A 22,164-nucleotide genomic window follows, 5' to 3' on the forward strand; every position below is an offset into this window, starting at 1 on the left:
AGCCTGAGGTGCTGTGATGGCTAAACGCTTCTATTCATTTCCTTCCCTGACTACTTCTAACCATCCTGCCCGGAAAGTTTATTCCACGTGCCTTTCTCTAACCATTCTAAACACAACCTCAAGCCTTCTTCTAAGCTACATTGTATGCCAATAATGGTTTTTGTTTTGCCTTTCCCATGTTACTCCTATTAGCTGATAAAAGTCTTCTTCCTCTGTTATATGTAAACCATTTAGAAGAGAGGGAAAGAGTTCATCTCTGGTCTTTTAGAGACCTTTTTTTTTCTGGTGAAGAAGATTCACTCTGAGCTAACATCCATTGCCAATCCTCCTTTTTTTTTTGCTTGAAGAAGATTCGCCCTGAGCTAACATCTGTGCCAGTCTTCCTCAGTTTTGCATATGGGATGCCACCACAGCGTGGCTTGACGAGTGGTGTAGGTCTGCACCCAGGATCCAAACCCGTGAACCCGGACTGCCAAAGCCAAGCATGCTGGATTTAACCACTATGCTACGGGGCTGGCTCCTCAGAGAGCTTTTTTTTTAACGTGTCCCTAAGCTTCTAATGATAAAACTTTAAAATAATTTCCCATATTGAGCTTTACTGTTATAGTTATCTGTAGGTTTTTAAGTTTTTTCCAGTGGTCTTTACTGTATCTGTCCACATCGCTCTTGTCATGGGTTGCAGGGCTCCCTCGTTTCCTCCCTCTCTCCCTCATTTCCTTCCACAGATATTTGTTGAAAGCCACTATGTGTTCTAGACACCTGGGAAGTTGAAGTAAAATATTCATTTCTGACCTATGGAGATTACATTAGAGAGAGAGAGAGAGATTGGTTGATTGTGTGGTTAATAGACAAATATATAAATTATATAGTTTCCCTCATGATAATAGGTGCTATGCAGAAAAATAAAGCAAGGAAGAATAGGGGATGGAAGAGAAGGCAGTTTTAAATAGGGTGGTGGTGGGGGGCTCATTGAAAAGACTTTTGAGCAAAGATCTTGAGAAAGTGAGAGCGTAAAGCGTGTGGGTATTTTGGAGAAGAGATTTCACATTGAGGGAAGAACAGGTGCTGAGGCTCTGAGTGAGAGTGTGCCTGAGGCCACTATGGCTGAAGGGAGAGCAGTGAGAGATGAGGCCAGGAAGGGAAGGGTCAGTTCACCCATTCTCCTTGGCCTATTGTGAGGACTTTGGCTTTTCTTTGAGTGAGATGAAAAGTCAACAGAGGGTCTTGGAGCAGAGGAGTGATGTGATCCAATATGTATATACGCACACACACGTATTTTTAATTAAAGTTTTTATTTTGAGATAATTGTAGATTAATTTGCAGTTGTGAGAAATAACAGAGGAGAGGGATTACTCACTTTCCCCTAATGCTAACGTCTGGCAAAACTGTAGTATAATATCACTGTCAGGATATTGACGTTGATACAGTTAAGATGCACAACATTTCCATCACCACAAGAATGCCTCACATTGTCTTCTTATAGCCACACTCACTTCCTTCCTGCCCTCATCCCATCCTTAACTCCTGATAACTGCTAATCCGTTCTTCCTCTCTATATTTTGTCATTTCAAGAATGTTATATATGTGGAATCATAGAGTATGTAACCTTTTGGACTTGACGTTTTTCACTCAGTATAATTCTCTGGAGATTCATCCAGGTCGTTGCACATATCAATAATTCATTCCATTTTATGGCTGAGTAGTATTCCAAGGTATGAATGTACCTCTGTTTGTTAACCATTCACCTGTTGAAGGACATCTGGGCTGTTTACAGTTTTTGGCTATTATGAATAAAGATGCTATAAATGTGTACATGTTTTTGTGTGAACATAAATTTTCATTTCTCTGGGATAAGAGCCCAAGAGTGCAATTGCTGGGTTGTATGGTACGTGTTTAGTTTTATAAGAAACTGTTAAACTGTTTTCCAGAGTGGCTGTACCATTTTACATTCTCACCAGCAATGTATGAGTGATTGAGTTTTTCTTCATGTTTGCCAGTATTTGGTGGTGTCGCTGTTTTTAATTTTAGCCATTCTGATAGATGTGTAATGACATATCATTGTGGTTTTAATTTGCATTTCCCTAGTAAGTAATAATTAGCAACTTTTCATGTACTTATTTGCTATCCATGTATCTTTTGGTTAAGTATCTGTTCAAATCTTTTGTCCATTTTTTATTGAGTTGTTTGTTTTCTTGTTATTGAGTTTTGAGAGTTCTTTTTATGTTCTAGGTACTAGTCTTTTGTCTGATAAATGGCTTGCAAATATTTTCTCTCAGTGTGTAACTTGTCTTTCATCCTCTTAATAGAGTCTTTTGCAGAGCAAAAGTTTTAAATTTTGATGAAGTCTAATTTATCAGTTTCTCCTGTTTTAGATCATGCTATTAGTATCAAATCTAAGAACTCTTTGCGTAGCCCTAGATCCCCATAATTTCTCATATGTTTTTTTCTAAAAGATTTATAGTTATATGTGTACATTTGAGTCTGTGATTCATTTTGAGTTAATTTTTGTATAAGATATGAGACTTAGGTCAAGGTTCATTTTTTTGCCTGTGAATGTCCAGTTACTCTGGCATCATTTGTTGGAAAGGTTACTTTTTCTCCATTGAATTGCTTTTCTGTCTTTATCAGAAATCAGGTGGGCATATTTCTGTGGATCTGTTTCTTTGTTCTTTATTCTGTTCCATTATCTATGTGTCTATCCTTCTTCCAATACCACAGTCTCTTGATTACTGTGTCTCTATAGTGAGCCTTAACGTTGGAAGATGATTCCTTTCATTTTCTCCATCTTTAACAAAATTGTCTTAGCAATGCCAGTTCCTTTTCTATATAAATTTTAGAATAATCTTGTCCGAATCTATAAAAAATCTTCATGCAATTTTGATAGGAATGTGCCAAACCTCTATATCAGTTTGGGGAGAATTGACATCTTTTATTATTGTTGAGTCTTATAATCCATAAACATGATGTCTCTTCAGTTATTTAGATCTTCTCTGATTTCTTTCATCAGCATTGTGTAGCTTTCAGCACACAAGTCCTGTTTGGTTAGATTTACACCTAAGTATTTCATTTTCTTTTGAGGAATTACAAATGGTATTATATTTTTCATTTCTGTGTCTATGTGTTCATTGCTAGTATGCAGAACTACAATTCATTTTTCTTTCTGTGTTTATTTTGTATCCTGAAACTTAGGAGTATGTGTGTGAATTCCTGGGGATTTCTGCATAGACAATCATGTCATCTACAAATAGGGATATTTTATTTCCTTTCCAATCTGTATGTCTTTTATTTCCTTTTCTTCCCTTGTTGCATAGGCTAGAACTTCCTGCACTATGATGAATGAGAGTGGTGAGAGCAGACATCCTTGCCTTGTTCCCAGGCTTAGCAGGGAAAGCATCCAGGCATTCACCATTAAGTACAATGTTAGTTATACTTAATTGGAGGTTTGCTGTAGATGTACTTTATCAAGTTGAGAAAGTTCCCCTCTATTTCTATTTTTCTGAGAGTTCTTATCATGAATGGGTGTTGAATTTTGTTAAATACTTTTTCGGCATTGATTGATATGATCATGTGATTTTCTTCTATACCCTGTTAATAGGGCAGATTACATTGATTTTTTTTTTCTTTAATATTGAATGAGCCTTGCATCCCTGAAATAAACTCTACTTGATATATTATAAATGGAGACTTGGCAAATGTGCTCAAGTTAAGGATCTTGATGTGAAGAGATTATCCTGGATTATTCTGGTGGGTTCAGTGTAATCACAGGGACACAGGAGGAGTCAGTTAAAGGAGAAGGTGATATGATGATGAGAACAGACATTGGATTGCTGTGCTTTGAAGCTGGAGGAAGGGGCCATACACCAAGGAATAGGGGTAACCACTGGCAGCTGAAAAAGGCAAGGAAACAGATTCTTTCCTCAGAGCCTCCAGAAAGAACCAACCCTGCCAATACCTTGACTTTAGCTGAGTGAAACTGATATTGGACTTCTGACCTCCAGAACTGTATGAAAGTAAATAAATATGTGTTCTTTTGAGCCACTGAGTTAGTGGTAATTTGTTACAGCAGCTTTATGTAGACAGGAAACTAATACATCTGTGTAGAATGTCAGTAAATATGTATAGTAATATATGCGGATCTGAACCTTTTCCCTTATTCATCATATTTCTCCTTTGGAGAATTTGATATAGGAGAGTCCTGTAATCCACATGTTGTTTAAGGAAGATTGGGTTGCAGTAATATGTAAAATTAATTGGATGGAGGGGGATTGGAGTCAGAGAGGCTAAAAAGGAGACTACTGTAATCCAGAAGGGGATGGGGACTTGCTAAAGGGGCTAGAAGTTGGACTGAAGAGTTAGAGATGGGTACCAGGGACATCTCAAGGAAACAAATCTCAGGCTTTGAAGACCGACTAATGATATGAGAGACAAAGAGCTTTGAAGACTGACTAATGATATGAGAGATGAAGAGAGTGACGTCAATGATGGCGCAAAAGCATGAATAAGTAACACATTCATTAGGAAAGAAATGAGATCATTAAAAAGTTTTCTGATAGGTTTTCATCTGTCAGAAATGACTGAACAAGTTAGAGGGATTGTAGTCTTTCAGACCTGAAAAATCCAATCAGTGCTTTTTAGGTAATGTTAATGCTAAATCTGTGACTTTAGGAGAGCTGGTTTGTCACATCCTGCTAGTCCTTGAACACCAAAATATGTCCAGGTGTTTGATTTCTATGTCTTGAAGAAACCTTCCTCTTTATGTCACCAGAAGTAAGAAAAATGTTTATTGGCATCCTTGTGAGTTGATGAATTTATGTATTGGCAGATCAAGACATCTCCTTTGTTATAGTCTGAAATTTTATTTTTAAATTTTTTGTCTAGGATATACATAAAGCTGTTTGCAAAACAACCATCAAGTGTTTTTCTTCTATGTAAAGCTGAGGTTTTTAAGCTAAAAATACCATTGTGAACCCAAAATATGTCTTCTACCAAACATCCTGAAAGTTCTTAAAATGGTGCACAACACATCTCTTTTATTATTGAGCCACGGCTAAACTCATCCTTCTCAGAGACAGCCTGTAGAACTGTAAAGATGAGATCAGTCTGCTTTTATGATTTGTTGGATTCTATTTATTGAATATTCACCATGTGGCACTATGCTGACCTCTGGATCATGACCCATTAAAGCTTTCATTCATTAGAAAGGGATCCTTGAGGGACTGGTATTGGGTTCCCATGGGGACTTACAGCTCACAGAGATCCTTTACTTATGGGCCTGAGATGATCTTGTTTTTATTTTTAAATTTCCTCCTGAGACAGAGAGAACTCACACAAAGCCTAAATCTGGACCCTGCAGGGAGTTCTGTGTTTGCAAAGTGGAACTTCCATTTTGAATGAAGTTATCTTTAAGGAAATAAGAATTTTGTAGTCGAACTCTTTTTCATTCCTAAATCCATAAATTAAAAATCTCCCTATTCTGTTTTATTATCATGGATATTTTCCTCAACTTGCAGTTGGTTGGATATTGTTCAGTATTCTAATTTAGTTGTAAGCCTTCAGTTGTCTACAGTGCTTCTCAAATATTAAAGTGTGTAGGAATCCTTTGGAGATCTTGGTAAATGCAGTTTCTGGTTCAGTAGGTCTGGAGTGGGACCTGAGATTCTGCATTTCTAATAAGCTCCCAAATGCTGCGGGTCCCAGATGTGATGCTTGTTAAATTGTGTAACAGGGGCCTGTGGCTCATTCTTAGTCTGTAGATATCAATTTATGCCACATTCAATTTGCTGCTTATGGCATTTGGTAAGTTTCACAATTGGATTGAGCAACATTAGAAATTAATAGTTCAACCATTGCATTATATTTCAGGAAATTACCAAAAATAAGATGAAGAAAACTTGTTCAAGGAAAATGCTTGAAAATGTCTAACCATAATGGTTTGAGTTTTTAATTATAATTGATTCTGTTTCCTTTTTTATTTATTTTTTTATATACATATAGTAGCTCAAGGAATGTGGATTAATTTTTTTAATAATCTATTTCAGAGATTTAAGAACTTTCTTTTTCTAAAATATAGAAATTAAAATCTGAAATATTTTAAACAGAAGAATTTAAAATAACAGTAAACAATATGGTGGTTTATTTATTAGAATAAAAAGTACCTTGCATAGGTTTGAGTGTGCACTATTTATTTGACAGTCACATTTTTGCAGTAACATTTTAGAAGTTTTTATAACTTCTGAATTGCTTTTCAATATTTACTGTTGCATCACTTGATCCATTTATCGACTGTCAGTTAACATTGAATCTATTGGCTATGCAAAAATAAAATCTTAATATTGGTTCAAGTATTAAAGATAAAGTATATATAAGAATTTTTGGCAGTGGTAGCATCAGAAATTTATCTTGAAATACTCATGCCAATTACTGAAGATAGAAGATTGAATGGTTTTTGTTTTGTTTCCTGTCTAAAAAGGGTTAGAGATGAAAAAAAAAAAGTAAGCAATAATGCGTTAGGTTTAGTTGTCAAGTTTGTATTTTAGCATGGTACCCATGATCTAGCCCCTGATTGTGAGATTCTATACCTAAACTAGAATTAGCCAGTTGAATCTTTTTAGGAACTCCCTAACTCAGTTTTTCTCTTCTAACTACATTTTCTTGTGTTTCAAGCATTTTTCTTGAACAAGTTTTCTTCATCTTATTTTTTGGTAATTTCCTGAAATATAATGCAATAGTTGAACTATTAATTTCTATTGTTGCTCAATCCAGTTGTGAAACTTACCAAATGCTATAAGCACCAAACTGAATGTGGCGTAAGTTGATATCTACAGAGTTTCCGAATCAAGAGCTTTCCCCATACCCTCATAAATTCTCTTTCTAAACATCTTCCTCTGAAATCTTCCATTTGTACCAAAGTGTGAGTAGAACTCCTTGAATACCTGTCAACCCACCACTTCCTGAATCTTGGGTACTGCTTTCTGGTCTGTCTTCCTTTGATATCAAGTTAGACCATTTCATTAGCCAATTCTTTAAACCATCAACTACCTCTGTTTCCATAATAGCCTTGAGGTGGTGGAGTAGGAGGTACGCAGGGCAGACTGGTGCTCAAGTCACAGCTAGAGTGGGCCTAGGTTGAGCTAGAAAGTGGGTTGTGTTTCTGTACAAAGTGACCAAATGGTGGTTTTGGATGGACACTGGGGTCAGGGTTGGGTTACACTGGAAGAATATGTGTCCAGGATGGAAGAAGTCATGAAGAATTAGGATGGTGTGGAAATAGGATTAGGATGCACTCAAGGCAGTGAGGGAGAAGAGGTCCCGCTACAAACAGAAGAAGCTGTACACTGACTGCCATTGTGTTCTGAATTCAAAACAAGAAATATCTATAACAATACAACTGACCTGACTTTCTTTAGAGGAGTTTTAAAAGCACATTTTTAAAAGACCATTAAGGTGCTATATCAGAATTAACAATGACTTGGATCATAATAAAGCCAAGTTAATTAGTTATTTTCTTATGTTTTGGCCTAGCTAACCCAAACCTGACTAACCTAGGGCCAGGCCATGGTCAAAAAACAATGACCCTAACACTGGCACTCTCAACAAGGCTCTATTCAAATCAAGACAGATCTGTCATTTCGAAGCACACATTCTTTTGGCAGAGGGTCAATAATATCATGTTCTCTTAGAAAATGCACTACGTTACTGGAGGATTTACTTTGAACAGATGTGTTAGCTACATAGGATTTGATTTTTAAATGCTAAATACTTAAAAATGCATGTTTTACTTTTTCTGTTTGAGGTGAGGCTTTTAAGGAGTAATAGACACCACAATAAAAGCTGGCGTGGTTTCCACTGTCAATAAAAAAGGTGTTTGCGTGAAGTGCTGTTTTTTCTTAAGAAGCACTTGCGTACAGCATCGCTTAGCAACACGCAAATCAGCTTTGACACCTTATTCATCTTTAATATTCAGGTTCACATCAAGTCTTTCCTGTGATGGGGCAGATTGAGTGTTTTAAACTGAGCAAGTGAAAGGTGCCACTCTGTAATTTTCATCTTTAGGTTGGCAGCAGCATCAGAGTTTTTATTTTATAGCATATTGGAATTGGAATTTTTCTCAATTTAGCCTCTTAGGTCCTCCAACTTCTCTCCCTCTGTTTCCACTTGATGTTTTTTATTCCTAAAGACCCTTATAGGGTCTTCCCTTCAGTTTTGAGATCAAATCTAAATTCCTTAGCATGGCGTGCAGGGCCGGTCGTGAGCTGGTTCCCACCTACTTCTCTCTTTCCTCTGCTTCAGCCGAATCTAACAACCCAGTTTCCAGAACATATTGTGTTCTTTGATGTCACTGTTTCTTCAAGACCACTTTGTTTTCTTTGCTTTGGGAATACTCTTTGCTGGCTAAGTCTTGCTCATCTTTCTAGATACTTCCAGGTTCTCAGAGAACTTCTCTCTGATTCTTTCAGGTTGAATTAGGGGCTCCTTCTCCTAGGGTCTTAAGCAAATCTTGGTCATAGGGCTCTAATATTGGATTTCAGTTGTTTACTTTTCTCATACTAAACTGGGGATTTCTTGAGGGACAGGAATTCTGTCTTATCTGTATATCCCTATCTTTTGTGTGTATTTCATTTACCTGAATTTTTCACTATCTGCCAGAGCTGAGTCTTCTCTCCCTGTGAGATAGTAGTTCTTTATTAGTGGGAATTTTCGCCAGAGGCCCAAGACATTCATTTATGAATTTAACAGTTATTTTTTGAACTTTTCATACCCTATCAAGGACTATGCTGTTCATTTACTACTATTGGAAGGATAAAAGATTCAAGCATCAGATGAAAGGTTACGATAGATGTAACATTAAGTGTAAGAAGTCTGGAGGCATAAAAAATTAAAGCAAGAATTTTTGAAAATGTAAAGTATCAGGAAGGCTATTCCAAGGTTTTATAAAGATTTCCACAAAGGAAGAAAAAATTAAGAAGGTTTTATTTTGACTACACATTTTTATAGCTGGTATAGAAAAATTAAATGTGACTTGATGGTTATGCCAACCTCATCAGTTTACATATTCTAAGCTCAGAAAATACTCCTCAGTGGTTTGCTTTCAAAAAGCAAAAAAATCTGGCACGATAGAAGGTAGATACTGCCACACTCCCTAGTGAATTGGTGTGTGTCTATTTCTGGAATTTTAATTTTATTCATATTTTTAAAAATTCACCGAAATTGAATCTATTTAGAAACATACTGGAAGTTTTTAAACATAATTTAAACTAGTTTCAATTTTAGAACACTGTTAGGAATGGTAAGTTAGTCTTATATGTGGACAACATATTTTATATCTAGAGCCTCTGTACTGGCTGTCTCAGGAATTGGATATAAAGATATTTCTTATTCTCTTTTGCTTTCTTTGCAAAATATTGAAAAATGAGCAAAAAGTAAATAAAACCTCTTATTTGAAAGTAGGTTAGGATATTATATTTGAAAAAAGAAAGTCCCCCAACCATCCAGTCCCACCCCATGCTGTTAACATTTTGGCTCTTCTTCTACTGGCTTCTGAAGGTACTTATGAATAATGTGGTTAATACAATGCAGTGATGTACCGCCTGCTATCTTTTGTGATAGCAGCTTTAAAGGTTCCTCTTCATACTTATTCTAGCTTTGTTCTGCTTTGATCTCTATTTTTATTCATTTATTTTCAGATCACTTATTTTTTACAAAAGCAAATGAGGCACATTGTTTAAAAAAAGTCAAGCAGTGTAGACATTATACAGTAGAAAGCCAAAGTTTCCCTTGTCACTATTCTCAGGGGTTACTAGTTAATATTTTGGTGTATATTCTTCTAGATAATTGTGAACTTTTTGTTAATATTGTAACGTTTTTTCCTTTTTTTTAAAAAAATGGGATCACAATTCCCACACTGTCACTTATATTTTTCATTCACTAATGCTTTATTTCGTGGTCACTCTTCCCTGTCACCACATGTAAGTCCATCTCAGGCTTTTTATTGACTACATAATATTTCACAGAATGGATCTACTGTAATTTAATAATCTGGTTATCCATTAGGGTGTCTCCAGTATTTTGCTATTACAAATAATGCTGCAACAAGCATTTTTGTGTCTTGTACACAGGTGTGTCTTTCTGTAGGATGATGCCCAGATGTGGATTTGCTTGGTTGAAGGGATTGCACGTATAAAATTTTGCTGTAATTTAAAGATTAACCTTTTCTTCAAGATTTTCAACAGTATTTAACCATGCATAATAAAGTTCTGATTTGAGAGTAAACTTTGTTTAAAAGGAAAGGTGGATTCCTTTCCTGAGGGCCCAATATAGTTCAGGGAGGGTTTTTTTGTTTTTGTTTTTCTCCTCAAGTTTTAACCTGGATTTTATGTGGTATGTGGAACCTTTGAGAGAAAGTATTGCTTGGTCTTCCTGTTGCCTTAAAAAATAAATCTGTGTTCTTATTGGTGGCATCTCCTTGATAATACCATTATTTCATTGAATATTGATGTTCCTTATGATGACCATAATGTTTTTAGTTTAATTCTCTTCTGTACAGCATGGTATAGAAAAGAATGAAAACTATTCTGTGGGTTGATTTATCTTAAAAGAAATGTATGAAGCCTCCATCAACAAAAATAAACGCCCCAGATTGTCATTTTGCTTACATATTTTAAGTTGTTTACTTATAACCTTGAAAACAGTTGTAACTGTGCCTTATTGAATAAAAGAAAACTTACAGATGAATTTCCAGTATATTTTCTTTTTCTCAAGATAATCTAACTGAGGCTATAAACCTTGCTTTTAGATTATAAGAGTGGGTTTCTAAAGTTATGTGTTCAGGGCCTTTCATGGTGCCACACACAATTAGGAATTTAGTACTTTTTAAGGCAATATCTCTATCTAACTCAGGTTCCTTCACCTACATCTTAAAGTCCAATTTATTGCAGCTGTTTTTATAGACATATTAAATTGCTATTTGAGAAATATCTTACATATTTCAAATTTACATTTAAAAGGCAAATGTGCTCTCAGTTTTTATTGCTGTGGGATTTTTTCTAAGCATCAGAGAACCTTAATATTCAATCCATGGATGGTTATCGAGACATATAATGGAAGATGGGTATTTGTGTTTAATATAGAGCTGTAATGTAATTTATTGTGGCCCTTAGAAAGTGACTTTATTTTTCTTTATTCTAAGATTTCATAATCTGTCTAGTCTGATTTGTAAATGTTTATCTGCTAATCTTTTTATCCATGAGATATCATACTTCTCAGACAATAGTAATTTATTCTACAGATTATTTTGTTTTCTCTCCTTTTCACAGAAAACAGGCATCATTATGGGTCCAAGGAGACATTTTCCGATCCAAACTGAAAAACAGACCATCCAGTGAAGGAAGTATTAATAAAATTCTTTCTAGTTTGGATGATATGTGTATTGGTGGAAACTTATCTAAAATACAAAACGTGGAAAGACTTGGAGAGGTGAGTTTTCCGCAGGAAGATTTTTGTGTCTCCGTAAGACTAATGTTCTGCGTTTCTTTGTTTCCCAGTTGAACACATTTAACGTAGCAGGACCTCTTCTCTCAGATACTGAGAGTACCAAATTCTTAGGTGTAAAATCACTCACTATAAAGCAAGAATCAGAGCAAAGAAAGCAATTATCCTTAAAAAGAAAAAAAATGTAATTTAAGGAGTACAATCATAAAGGAGGTTATTCTGGTTTGGAGAATATCTACAAAAAGGAAATAGAAAAGCAAAATATCTATTTAAAAGTGGAGATAGGTATCAAGAAGAAAAATTTTAATGTGGCAATTGAAGAAAGAGTACATACCACAAGTAGTACTTTGAAAGCCTCAAATTTGTATTGATTTCTAAAGCAAGTCCAGAGTTGAAAACATAATTAGGGGCAGCTTTTTTTATTGAGGCTCTCTTATAAACAAACCACTTTAAGCAGTTGATGTACATTGTTTGATTTGATCTTCATAATTACCTGGTGACTTAGGCAATTTTATCTCTTTTTTATAGTAAGGAAATTGAGTATCAGAGAAGTTCGAAGCTCAGTGATTCCAATCCATGTCTTTCTGATTCCAAATCTGTGTTTTTCTATTATATTCTATTATATTCAAGTATATTCTTTTATATCCTACTACCTCTGAATAAAAACAGAAGTGACTTACTAAGAATTAGGATCATGGGCATTTTTGGAGCTAGAAGCAACTTTGGAATTATTTGTTCTAGTTCTTCTCTCGTGCAGATCAGAAACTGGAGTCTCACAAAATTTGTTGCTTGCCCAAAGTCATAGAGTTGTTTAGTTGTAGGACCACCTTGAGACTGGGAGTCTAACTCCTGGTTTAGTTCTTTCTACCACAGTGTGCCTGAGGTGAAGCAAAGCACCTGATTTATATTTATATTTTTATGTCCCTAAAGGAGCAAAAAAGCTGTTAAAAATATTTAAGCAGCGAGTGTAGATTTACATTCTATTAGGCAGTGACCCATTAGATGGGGACAATGACCTTGGAGAAAATCTTGTGGCTCAGGTTTAGCCCTCAGGGAACCCAGAATGAAAGGAATGCATCATAGCTCTCTTAAATCAACAATCCCAAACAGATTTCTTTCACCAGGAAAGATAAGGGGCCTGCTTGGAGATAGGGAGAGGACAAAGGATGGGAGCTGCTGAAAGATCCAATTTTTCAGCCCCGTAGTGTATTTTCCAGGACAGCCCCTGATGAAATGGCTAAGTTTACTTGTTGGAGTCATCTGTCCTGACGAAATGTAAATCTTAGCCAAGGTCATGTTGATGTTCAGAGCCTTTGTTGACATTTTCTTGTCTCTGTGTTGTAGTCCAGCCTATTCAAAGCAAACAAAAATTATCTGAACTGACGTTTTTATTTGATGATATAGCTGAGCGAGAACATTTTTCTTGCTCTGGTCAGCATTTCCTTCCCAGGTTAAGTTCAAATAAATAGGACTTTTAGTTATGACCTCTGAAAAGACACACATGGATTTATCCATCTATTTGAGAAACATGTTTATCTTGTAGGAACATAATGCTTTCCATATCATAATCTGTATTAAATTCACATCTGGTAGTTAGAATACTTCATTCTCATATATTTTTAGATCCCAATTTGTTGAATTTAAGAATAATTAACATTTATTTATCACTGGAAGGGTAAGGAATGCAGTATGATTGAAATTTAAAATCAGTCAGTTTTAAATATGAACATATATTCAGATGTTGGCTGTTTTACCTTCTCTTCTCTATTCCCTGCACCCCCCAAAAAAGTTATTTTAGCTCTCACCATTCAGAAGTGCTATTGCTTTAGAAATTAGAGGAGAGAAATGAAAGAATTCAGAAATACCAGAGAATGATGGTGTGTTGAGATTTTAGACAGTGACATATATACGGGTTTTGGACCGCTTTATAGTTAGATGATGCTTTGTGCAAGTAACTCTTCTAAGCTCGTTTCTTGCCATGCTTATCTGGTGCCAGCTCCAGAACGTGTCATGAACATGGGGAGTTAGTTTACTCAAAAGTGAACGTAATGGAATGAGGGATATCTTTATCATTCTTGTGAATTCCAAGTGAGAAAATAGGTTGAGAATGCTGTGAGGATTTTAATGTGTTTCAAGTTCCGTACCAGTGTTCAGAACAGAAGCCCATGGAAATTCTGGATTTATTTAGTTTGTACATAAAGAAAGTGCAAAAAGGCCGTATTCTTCTAGAGGTTGCCCTTTTTTTTTAAAAAGTAAAGTCAGATCGAAAGCAGAGAAACTAAATTATTGCTGGTGCTGTTTTGTATTTAAGCATATGCTACCCTTGGATAGCTTGGATTATTACCAATTTCATGCCTGTGTTCTTGTTTGTTTCTAGGTCCACAGGAACTTTCCTGTGATTGATTATTAGGAAGCTCTGTAATCACCTGATTTGGGAATGTGAATATATAGTTTTTCAGTGCTTAGGAGGTAGGTGAAAGGAAAATATCAAAGTATCAACCGGAATGGTTCAGGCCATAGTAATGGGTTAGGCTGTGGCTTTAATGAATTCTCTTAGCACACTTAGAATTATGAGAAATTTTTTTAAAATAGAGGCTTTGCCTTTATTGAACCTGATCCTCAGTGCTCGGCTAGGAGCTCTGAATACACACAGCCCACCCTGCGGGTCTAGGTTGGGCTCCCTGCTCTGAGCTCCTGCTTTGCACTGTACCTGTCCTCCATCGTCCTTCCCTGTTCCACGATGAACTCCATAAATATCACAACTTCACGGGGCCGGCCCGGTGGCGTAGTGGTTGAGTTCGTGTGCTCCGCTTCGGCAGCCCGGGGTTCACAGGTATGGATCCTGGGTATGGACCTAAGCACCACTTATCAAGCTATGCTGTGGCAGGAGTCCCACATATAAAGTGGAGGAAGATGGGCATGGATGTTAGCCCAGGGCCAATCTTGCTCAAAAAAAGAGGAGGATTGGCAACAGATGTTAGCTTACAGATGTAATCTTCCTCACCAAAAAAAAAAAGATCCAGGCTTTTGTCTGCCCCTGCCATGAATCTATTCCTAGACCACGGGGCCTTCGAGAATATCACTTGAGTATATGAAGAATGCTTACAGTTTTATAGGAAACAAACAAGAACACAGGCACGAAATTGGTAATAATCCAAGCTATCCAAGGGTAGCATATGCTAAAATACAAAATAACACCAGCAGTAAGTGCTAATTTTGACGTTCGTGTGCCTAAGGGTCCATTATGGATTGGGGTTATAAAAGAGTGGCTTTAAGACGATGGAATTTAAAGCACTTTATTTACAGTGTAGATATTTCAGGAGTTAAATGAGGAGCTTAGAGAATAATAACCTAAATAGCACCTACTGTGCACCAGGCATTGATCTAAGCACTTTACATAGATTAACCCTTTTAATCCTTGCAACAGCTGTATGAAATAGGCACTATTACTAGGCCCATTTTACAGATGACATAACTGAGGTAAAGAAAGTTAAGCCATCAGCCTGAGATCACAAAGTATGCAGTGGAGCTGTCATTTGAACCCAGGATCTCTGGATTCAGAGTCTGCACTCAGCCACCCCACCTTGAGCCTCTCTCTGGACCCTGCTGCCTCTCCATGAGGTCCTCACTATGGCTGTACATTCCATACTGGAATATGGAGGACAGAGTAATCTCGAACATAATCTTGTAATCTTGAACATAACCTTAGCCAGCCTGTCTTAATATATTTCTCCTGGAATTGCAATTGTTTTTACCTTTTTTTTCCTACTCTAGAGTGATAGTCCAACATTAGTGCACCAATCAGTAGACGCTCTTAACTTAAAGATATTAATTAGATACAGGTGCTGCTGATGTTCAGCAGAGTTCACATAAATTGACAGTCAGGTAAATAAGAATGTAGTGTTTCAATTACATCACTGAGATACTGTGAGTTATAAAATCCTTTGCTCTTTTACATCAAATGCTCATGATCAAGGTGCCTCTTAGAAAAAAATCTATGAAGTAAAAATTAAATCTATAAGGTTCTACTTTTAAGCACCTTTCTTTCCACTCTGAGGACCACTAAGGCATTCCAGTTCCAATCTGAATGCCGCTGGGATCCACCAGAGGCTATTAGGAGAGTGGGCACAGGGATTCACGGTTTGGGGAGATCTCTGTGGCGGTGGTGTGGACTGTGTGCTGGAGTCTGTGTCCAGCCAGGTGGAAGGCCAGGGAGTTGGTGATGGGGGAGTGGTGCAGGTGATAAAGTTCTGAACCAGCCGCAGCGAGGAGGGAGAGAAGACGGATCTGGGGGGGCTCTGATAAATCTAAACTTTTTATTGATTAGAAGCACCTTATTATGAAGCTTATCTTTGCCTTTCCTCAACTTTTACATTCATGGGTCAACATCTGAGAGCTGAAAAGAATTTTAGAGATGACCCAGCCACGTTTCCTAGCCAAATCATTTAAATCTGCTAAAAATTCCATTTCTGTCTTTTTCTTCCAGTCCATTGACTTCTATTTTTACTCGTTTCTATTTCAAACTCTCCTTTTAGGTCATTTTTCTATTATAACTCTTCCATCTTTATTCCCTAGTGTGCTATATTTTATCTAATAGATCTTTTCTGAATGGCACAAACCATGGCCTCCCAGTAGCGTACTCTGTCACCATTTATTAATGTGTTGGTAAGTAATTACTTTATCCAGCTGAAATCTATGGACACAACTTAATTTATTTTATTTTGGTTTTCATCTTGTCTATATATAAAGAACGACTGGTAGAATAAGATGAATCTTCATTCTTTACCCTATTATTTGTTCTTTAGCTAGACCATCATCTGTAAATAGGCGTGTCTTTAAAAATGGTCCTTCTTTGTGTATTTTAGTCTGCTCTCATTTGCCTGCCTTAATGTAGGGCTGGTATCCAAAAAGAAGAGCGCTGATGCTCAGACCCTCCAGAGGGCAATGGGGAGTCTGAGAACAGGCCCCTTTCCTTGGGGGAGTGAAGATATGAGGGTCTTCCTTGGACTAGGCTCCTTCACTGTTGCTGCCAGCAGCCATGTGGCTTTGTTTCAGGGACTCTGCTGCTCCCTGAGCAGTTCAGGGCAAGAGAAGGTCTGCACTGGGACCCTGTGGGGAGAGGGGCTGGAACCGCAGAGTGTAAGGGAGGCCCTGGTTAGGTTCTCTGCATTCATCATTTGTGACTGTGTTCATTAGTCATCATGAGGAATGAATTTGGTGTAAAAAACACCTGATGGGGGCAGGCCCGGTGACGTAGTGGTTAAGTTCGGCACGCTCTGCTTCGGCGGCCCGAGTTCTCGGGTTTGGATTCCGGGCGCGGACCTACACCGCTCATCAAGCCATGCTGTGGTGGCGACCCACATACAAAACAGAGGAAGATGAGCACAGATGTTAGCTCAGGGACAATCTTCCTCACCAAAAACAAAAACAAAAAAAAACACCCAACGAGCCAGCCCTGATGGCACAGTGGTTGAAGTTCTGCACTCTCACCACTTCGGTGGCCAGGTTCATTTCTGGGTCGTGGGACCACTCCACCCATCTGTCAGTTGCCATGCTGTGGCAGCAGCTCATGTGGAAGAAGTAGAAGGACTTACAACTAGGATATACAACTATGCACTGGGGCTTTGGGGAAGAAAAAAAAAAGAGGAAGATTGGCAACAGATGTTAGCTCAGGGCGAATCTTTCCCTGCTAAAAGAAAAAAAAAGGAAAGAAGAATTTAGAAGTCAGGAACTTCCAAAAATAAATAAATAAATAAATAGCACACCTGATGAGAAGTCTTCATACTGCCCCAGGTCCACCAGTTCTTGGGATTGATTCATGCCTCAGGATATATGGGACTGTGTTTTCTAATATACACCCCCACCCCCAGGAGCTTATGACCTGGTGTATGTTATAGGGCCCCTAATAAATACAGGGCTTAGTTATATTCGTGTCTGTGTATTGTAGTCAAGATTCCTGGAGACCGAAGTCCTTTTTCCTGTAGGTTTTTTGGTTTCTTAATTCTGTAATTTAATTTAAATGTGTTTTGAATAACCTTGAATAACATTAATTACTAACTGAGAGTTTAATTTAAATGTGTTTTGAATAATACGGAAGAACATTAATTACTGAGAATTTTATAGCTTATACATTCTATACCTCTTAGTCCTAAATATGCTCCAAACTTCATACAGTAGCCACAAAAATAAAATAAGGGGAGATAGATTGAGACAAAAAATAACATGATCTATACTTTAGTAGATTTCTGCAGACGTGTTCTGCATGTCTAGATCTTTTTCCCTCCCCAGGTCCTGCCTTCTAAGCAGTGTCTGATACCCTAATCCACTCCGTCATCTCTCCCCAGACCATTGTAGTCGCCGCTTAGCTGTGCTCCCCGCTCCTCCCACCCCGCAGTCATGACCTTCTCCAATTCATTCTCCTCACAGTAATCAATTGGGAGGAACTATTTGCAACATATTCAAATGAAGGTTTTTTTTTTTTTTTTTGTGAGGAGGACCAGCCCTGAGCTAACATCCGATGCCAATCCTCCTCTTTTTTTTTTTTTTTTTGCTGCGGAAGACTGGCCCTGGGCTAACATCCGTGCCCATCTTCCTCTACTTTATATGGGACGCCACCACAGTATGGCTTAACAAGCAGTGCATCGGTGCGTGCCTGGGATCCGAACTGGCGAACCCTGGGCTGCCGCAGCGGAGTGCACGCTCTTAACCGCTTGTGCCACTGGGCTGGCCCCCAAATGAAGGTTTTTTTATGTAAAGAACTCTTAAAAATCAATATGAAAATGCCATGTACACAAATTTACTTCATGGCTGGTAAACATAAAAAATGCTCTACTTCCCTAGAAATGAAAGAAACACAAATTTAAATGATGAGATGCTATTTATGCCTATTAAGTTGTATGAGATTAAAGAAGTGTATGTGGTATTAGCAAGAGTTTAGGGAATAAAAAGCTCTTACACATTGCTAGTTAGAGTTTAAAATGGTACAGCCTTTCTGGAGGGCAATTTGATAATATGTAGCAGAGGACTTTAAAATGAATTTAGCAATTCCACTTCTATGAATTTATCTTAAGGCAATAATAGGACAGTGTTCAAAAACCATGTGTGTATAGGAGGATGTTTGTTGGAGCTGAAAGACAGAAAACAGGGTAAAATAAATGAAATTTTCTATATCTAGACAATGGGATTTTATGGAGCCATAAAGAATGATAATGTAGGGGCCGGCCCGGTGGCGCAAGCGGTTAAGTGCGCGCGCTCCGCTGCGGCGGCCCGGGGTTCGCTGGTTCGGATCCCGGGCGCGCACCGACGCACTGCTTGGTGAGCCATGCTGTGGCGGCGTCCCATATAAAGTGGAGGAAGATGGGCACCGATGTTAGCCCAGGGCCGTCTTCCTCAGCGAAAAAAAGGGGAGGATTGGCGGATGTTAGCTCAGGGCTGATCTCCTCACAAAAAAAAAAAAAAAAAAAAAAAGAATGATAATGTAGAGGTTCTTTTACTTTACCCTCAAATGCTTCCACAGTATATTTTTTAGGTGAAAAAGTCAGTCACAATGCAGCGTATATAATACAACCTCTTTTTGTGAGGAAGAAGTATGTTGGGGGTGGGTATGTATAGCACAGGGAAAAATCTGGAAGACTATATGCCAGAATGCTAATGTGTTTTGCTTTTGGTGGTAAGTATATAGGTGGTTTTAATATTTTTTTCACTCTTATCTGTATGTTGTTATTACTTATGATAAACAAGTATTATATGGTAAAATATATATTTTTTTCTTTAGGAAAGACATAGTTTCCTTTTCCAGAGGTTGAGAACTGGGACTTTATATGGAATGTTTTGTTTTTTCCTTGAGAGCAGGGCTCTTAAGTAAACTCCCTAAGAGAAGGAGCTTAAGTAAAAAATATATTACATCTGGGTAGTTGAATGCATGGTTGTTACAGTATTTTTGTCGTTTTCTACATGTTTAAATTGTATTATAATTTAAAAAAATGATTTGATTAAAAAAAATGATTTGACTTTTCAGATTTACAATAGAGTGGGAGACAAAAACACATTTAAAGTAACTGTAATGTAAAATATACTGTTAATTTTTTTGTTTAACTGTATATCTTTTTAAATTAGTATTTATTTTTTCAAGTAATACATGACCACACTTTTAGAAATATTAAAAAGCATTAAATTCTAATAAAATCTTCAGTACCTTTTCCACCTTTCTGTACCCCCAGACCCACTCCCAAAGTGGAGAACCTCGAAGCAAATTATACTAATATTTTCACTGCCATATTTCTAAATATTTTGCTTATAATGCTATTTTTAAAAAATTTCTTGATTTTGGAGATTTTTCTCTTCCCTCCTGGTTATGGTGGATAGGATTTAGCTTTCCTACCTTACTATCATCCCATTCCCCCTAACTTCCCAATATAACTGTATCATAATTTTTGGTTAAACCCAATAATGTATACATTATTGCTATGTAAATATTGTTCAATGTTAAGCTTAGTAGTCCACTAGGATTTTTTTTTTTTGTTGAACCTCTCTTTGTTTTTCCTAGAGTTAATTGCCTTTTTTATTTGCACAGTTTTCTATGTATTTGGGAAAAGATAATGCTACTCTCATCACTCCCCCCTACCCCCCCAAATTTAAAACTTTTTCAAAATCTCAACACAACAAAAAATCTTAGCAAGTCCATTCTTTTCCTGAACACACTCTCCTTTCTAAACTGTGCTGGTTGTTCTCTAGCCTGAGAATATTGTTCTGTGCTGGGGCCTTCTCTTCACACTCTCCAGTTGAATCCATTATTTTCCTGGATCTCACATTGTCTTCTTTCCTTTTTCCTGAAGCACATCCTATAATAGTTTTCTCAGAAAGATTGTGTGGGAGGTAAATTTTTATACCTTTGTTCTACTTTTACACTTGACTGATAGGTTGAATTTTAGAATTCCAGGTTGAGGATCACTTTTTCTTTAGAATTTTGAAGGCATTTCAGAGCTGGGAACACAAGGATCCTTCTAGTTGGATGGACAAACAAGCTTTCCTAGCTTTCCCACAAAGGCACCCATTAGGCAATGAAACTGACTGAGTGAGGATCCTGTCAGGTCCTTCATGAAGCTTTCTTTGCCTATCTCATGAAGACTTATATACTTCTTGGCCCCACCCTATATTCTGGAGACTCTTGCTATGTGCTGGTCCTTCCATCAGGTACCAGCACCTGGTAACAACCCAGCATATTGGGGGATGGATGAAGCTAAGCTTCTCAGATGTACCATCCCGCTAGCAAGCCTAGCGTTCAGGCCTGCCTGATTTCTATTCCTGCAGGCATCCTTGGTTGGAAATAGATTCCTCCCCCACAGGGGTTGTATGGACAGAGATGAATGATATAACCTATTCTTGGAGACTTTATGGATGGGCAACTTATAACTCTAAGAGAATCCTCTGACTTGAGGTTTTCATGATCCTGTGACTGTTAAGCTGGTGTTCCTTGCCAGGACGCCTCTTCCTGTGATCTGGGCCTGCTTCACTTGTACTCATTCTTTAAGATTCAGCTAAGGGATTGCCTCCTCTAGGAAACTTTCATCTTCTTCATCTTCATTTCTTCTTCTTTCCCATTGGTGTGCTCTTTACGTCTTATTTTTTCTAAACTCAGAGCTGTAGTGGTGAGGTGTGGTCTTTTTGCCCAGGACATGCATCCTGAGCCCCAGATGTATCTATGGAACCCAACATAGGTGGCAGGGAATGAAGAAGTATTTTAATCCAGGAATTACTATCAGAAATGACTAGAATGTGACAGAGAGAAGTATATTTTTGTATATTCTTCATGAAATTAGAGTTCTAGCTTTAAAGAGGAGAGGAGACTTTTATGACTGGAAGGGATCTTAGCAAATTCAAGCCCTTTGATTTTTTCAGATGAAGAAACAGGCACAATACATTCTTTTCAGGTGCAATGTTAGTGTGCCGTGGCATATATTCTAGAAAGAGCATTGCATCTGGGGACAAGAAATCTGATTTTAAAATCATAACTCTGTCATGTAGAGTTCAGGGGAGCTTGGGCAATATTCTTAACTTCCATGCGCACCTCCTTTTTTTAATCTGGAAATTAAGGGTAACAGTGCCCTCCCCGCTGGTTGTGAGAATTAAATGTGAGCTGGCGTGCAAAAAGACGTCGCGTGGTACTTATATTTTTCAAACTATAAGACTGATTTCAACAAGAAACACACCTTCGCAATTAGCAAGCTCTAACTTTCTAGAAAGGTCTTGAGTACTTTTACTAGTGTTAATAAGTTACTGTATAGATATCCTAAATCGTTTTATCTTTCATTTTTGTGAACAGCTTGTTATGGACTTTGCAGTGATGGATCCTGGTAGTATCTGGAAACATATTTGTACTGCGTCTCTTGAGCCAGCCTGTGTCTGAGCTATATTCCAAAGCATGATTTTATCTGCGTGAAAGTCTCTTTGGTTGTGGTCTCTGTAACAAACAGCTTCTTTTAAATTCTACCACATCCACACCTGTGCCTCATTGATTTGGAATTTGACTAGTATATTTAATTGGTGATTAGCCGAGCATTCTTTAGTGTCTAAGTGGACACTGCTGAATTTATAGTGCACTAAAGCTATTTAAGATAATTTATATTAAGATAATCTATATAAAATGTATCTATATATGGAGATAATCTATAATCTATT

The 22,164-nt window shown here is 37.4% G+C and overlaps 1 protein-coding gene across 5 annotated transcripts in view; it reads left to right on the plus strand.

The window, feature by feature from the left end:
- CDC14A (cell division cycle 14A) overlaps nucleotides 1–22,164 on the plus strand; it is a 155,620-nt gene that overhangs the window by 112,043 nt on the left and 21,413 nt on the right. For all 5 annotated transcript variants that reach the window (XR_009219745.1, XM_058538637.1, XM_058538638.1 and 2 more), the window contains one exon: nucleotides 11,313–11,472. Coding sequence is in view for 4 of the 5 variants with exons in the window: in XM_058538637.1 (XP_058394620.1) it covers nucleotides 11,313–11,472 (160 nt within the window). In the remaining variant the exon portion in view is untranslated. The remainder of the gene's footprint in view (nucleotides 1–11,312; nucleotides 11,473–22,164) is intronic.

The sequence above is a fragment of the Diceros bicornis genome, chromosome 4 (assembly GCF_020826845.1).
Source record: "Diceros bicornis minor isolate mBicDic1 chromosome 4, mDicBic1.mat.cur, whole genome shotgun sequence".
NCBI classification, from domain to species: Eukaryota; Metazoa; Chordata; class Mammalia; order Perissodactyla; family Rhinocerotidae; genus Diceros; species Diceros bicornis.